This window comes from Penaeus japonicus, unplaced genomic scaffold, assembly GCF_977035675.1.
Source record: "Penaeus japonicus unplaced genomic scaffold, GWHDUDI00000001_assembly GWHDUDI00000024, whole genome shotgun sequence".
Classification (NCBI taxonomy): domain Eukaryota; kingdom Metazoa; phylum Arthropoda; class Malacostraca; order Decapoda; family Penaeidae; genus Penaeus; species Penaeus japonicus.
The window spans coordinates 6309323-6313352 of NW_028234426.1; the positions used below are offsets into that span (position 1 = coordinate 6309323).

Genomic DNA, 4030 nt, shown 5'->3' on the forward strand with positions numbered 1-4030 from the left:
CTTTTCAAATCTTCTGATCCGTCAATCCGATTTCCAGACCGATGGTGCTGCGGCAGCACTCGAGAAACGAGGAACTGTCGCTTCCAAGGTCAACGCTGCCGATGCCCTTTCGTCGTCCGCAAGCCTTCGTATGCCTCATCTTACTGGGGCATACGCAGCCATCACAGAGAAGATGATTAAGAAAGTTTGAAAACACAAAACAAAAGAACAAACAAACACATCCATCATCCCCAAGAAAAGAAAATGGCGTCCAACTTTTTTTTCCTGTTTATTGTTAAATTTCCGTATATTATCCCCCTTCCCTTCCCTTCCCTCCCTTTTCATTTTCTTACATTTTCTTACATTTCTTTTCTTTTTCTTTTCATTTTCTTACTGGGGAATATGTAACCACCACAGAAAAGATGATTAAGAAAGAGTGAAAAAAACAAACAAACAAGCAAACACATCCACCCAACCCCCCTCCCCCCCAGTAAAAAAATGGCGTACATTATCCCCCCCTCCCCCCCTTTTTTCATTTTCATACAGGCAGGGTGATTCCGAGTAATGATGCTGTGTTGCATGATCTCGTGTCACATTGTTTTCTGCAATAGATCTGAGTTGACGTGTGTGTTTGCAATAGGTCACAGCATCCGGTAGAGTTGATGTATAGCTTAGAAGGTATAAAGTCAGATGGTTAAATAAGGATAGGAGGTGGAGGAAGAGGAGGAGAAGGAGGAGGAGGAGGAGAAGATGAAGAAGAAAAAGAGAAAAAGAATAAGAAAAAAAAGAAGAAGAAGAAATAGAAAAAGAAAATAGAAAAGAAGAAGAAGAAAAAAGGAAAAGACGAAGAAGAAAAAATAAGAGAAGAAGCAATAATAACAAGAAGGCAAAGGAAAATAAGTAAATAAGGTGATTGTTCAGCCTACCAAACCATTCTTTTGAATTTGTAAGAGACAATAACAGCGGGAATGCAGTCTCAGTAAATTGCACCCAATGTTGCAATCTATATTATAGGCTTCAATATATATATACATCTGAAGCTACCATTGAAACACTTAAAACGACAATTTAAACCTTTCGCTTTTGTTTACTCAATGAAGTGTGATCCATTCAACCACCCTTATAAGCTTTCAATATAGTATTAATCTCTTTGTTGTTGTTCAGTTGTAAACAGTTGTACCTGCCTGGCTATATGCTTTTGTTGAAAGTGTTTTATTTATTCAGTTACTGTGTATGTAATAAATCTGAAACATTTGTTATTTTGTGTTGTTTTATTACATATGCTTTATACTAGGTTTCTTAATCTTTTTTTTTAAGTTAGGTATAATGTTGATATCTAGGATCTATATTATAGGTAATACAACACACTTGAATATAACAAATGAGAATCTGCACACGTACAAACACACAAACAAACACACACAAACAAACACAGACACATACACACACACAAACACACGCACAAACACACACACACATAAACACAAACAGACACAAACACACAGACACACACACACACACACAAACACACACACACACACACAAATAGAAACACACATAATCACACACACACACAGTGAAATATATATAATATATATATATATATATATAATATATATATATATATAAATAACCCCTATATATATACTCACTATAAAAAAATTTATATATATATGTATATATATATATATAAAAGTAAGAAAAAAATGTAAACTATATCAATCTATCTAAAACTATATATATATATAATAATATAACTAGATATATATATATATATAATTGCAATATATATATATATATATATATATATATACATAAACAACTATATAAAAATATATCATACATATATATATATATATATAATATATATAAGATAAATATAAAACAAAATATATATATAATATATATATAAATAAATATGGTATATATATGGTCATGTAATAAAGTGCAAACATACATATATAAAAATATATATATATATTATATATATATATATATAATATAATATATAAATTAACTATATATATGTATATATATCATAATATATAAGTATATAATAAATATTTATAGTATATATATGTTAATGCATGTAATATATACATATATATAAATATTATCATAGTTAATGTATCAAAACAAAAACCAAAGAATATACAAAGAAAAATAAAGCAAACAAACCCGCGAATCACAATCAATAAATCCTATAACAATAAAACTAAAATAACCGGCAAATAACTACATAACAAATATCTATAAAATAAAACACTAAAAATAGAAAATCAAATTACCTAACCCAATACAAATAATATATATATAAACATATCACAATATATATAAATATACTACACAACTATATATCATCACACTCAAATATATATATATATATATATATAAATATATCCTGTCCCATGTATGCATATGCATACAAAAACTATATATTAACATATGTATATCAAATAATAACTTATATATATATATATATACGACCAGTATATATACTAAATAAATATATATATATATATACTCTAAAATAAAAAAAAGATCAAAAATCCTAAATGTATATTTATAAACATATACACTTGTATGTATATGTGCATATGCAACTATATATATATATATAAATATATATATATATTAAGAAAATATATAAAAATATATATTATATATATAATGTATATATACACATAAAAAACAATGTATATTAAAAAATTAACTGTATGCCATATGCAAAATACATACATACATAATTATATATATATATATATATAAATATATATATATATATAGCCATATATATATATATACAATACATATCCAAAAATATCCCATAAACAACCATCCATAACAAACATACATAAAATACCAAACTAAAAATATAAATAAATATATAAATAAAATATAAAAAAAAAAATATTAATAATATATATAAAAATAAAATATATATATATACAAACCTATACAAGTAGACCTATAACACACACACACAACAACCACAAATAATAAATATATATATATATAAATAACTATATAAAAAAATAATATATGTTTAAAAATAAATATGAAAGAATAAATATAAATAATATAACAGTATGTATATACATAAGTATAAATATATAAAATATATATATATATAAAAATAAATGATATAAATAATATATAATTATAATATATATAATATATATATATTTAAATATATATTTATAAAACATATATATATATATATAAACCTGTAGACCATATAGTATATAATTATAAAATATATATATATATATATATATAAATATATATATATATCTATATATATATAATACATACATACATATATATATATATAATATATAATATATATATATATAACTAATATATATAAAATAAATTAGAATATATATAAATATAAATATATATATATATATATAATATATAAATATATCATATATATATGAATGTAAAAAAAAAATATATATATATTATATTATGTAATTATATACATATATATAAATATATAAAATATATATATATAAAAAATATATATATATATATAAAAAAAATATATATATACTATATATATATATAATATATATATATATAAACCTGTAGCATATAGAACACACACCACAGACACAAGAATAACACACCACACTAATACAAATATAAGTAAATATATATATAAAATAAATATATATATATATATAATATATTATATATATATATATATTTATATATATATATATATACATATATATATATATTGCTGGTGTGATTGTGTTCATGCAAGTATGTCCATGCGTATAGTCATCTCTACGCAAATATAAATCACATGCAGATCATAATCCACACAGATTTTTGCCGACGTAACGACGTGAGAGGAAAGTTTCCCACCGACACAGGCCCGACACGGAGAAAACGTTTCGCGCAACTGAGCGTGCGTCCGTCTGAGGGGGAGGGGGAGTGGGGGAGTGGGGAGTGGGGAAGGGGGGGAAGAGGGGAGTGGGGGAGTGGGAGAGTGGGGAGAGGGGGAGTGGGGAAGGGGGGCGTTAGGGGGGAGTGGGGG

General features: G+C 25.0%; 1 protein-coding gene across 1 annotated transcript in view; it reads left to right on the plus strand.

Moving 5' to 3' along the window:
- Positions 1-759, plus strand: part of LOC147469020 (uncharacterized) — a gene marked incomplete at its 5' end in the record, with an annotated part of 14790 nt that extends 14031 nt beyond the window's left edge. The window contains one exon of the mRNA XM_086551191.1: positions 38-759. Coding sequence (XP_086407317.1) covers positions 38-176 — 139 coding nt within the window. The remainder of the gene's footprint in view (positions 1-37) is intronic.
- Positions 760-4030: the final 3271 nt, after the last annotated feature.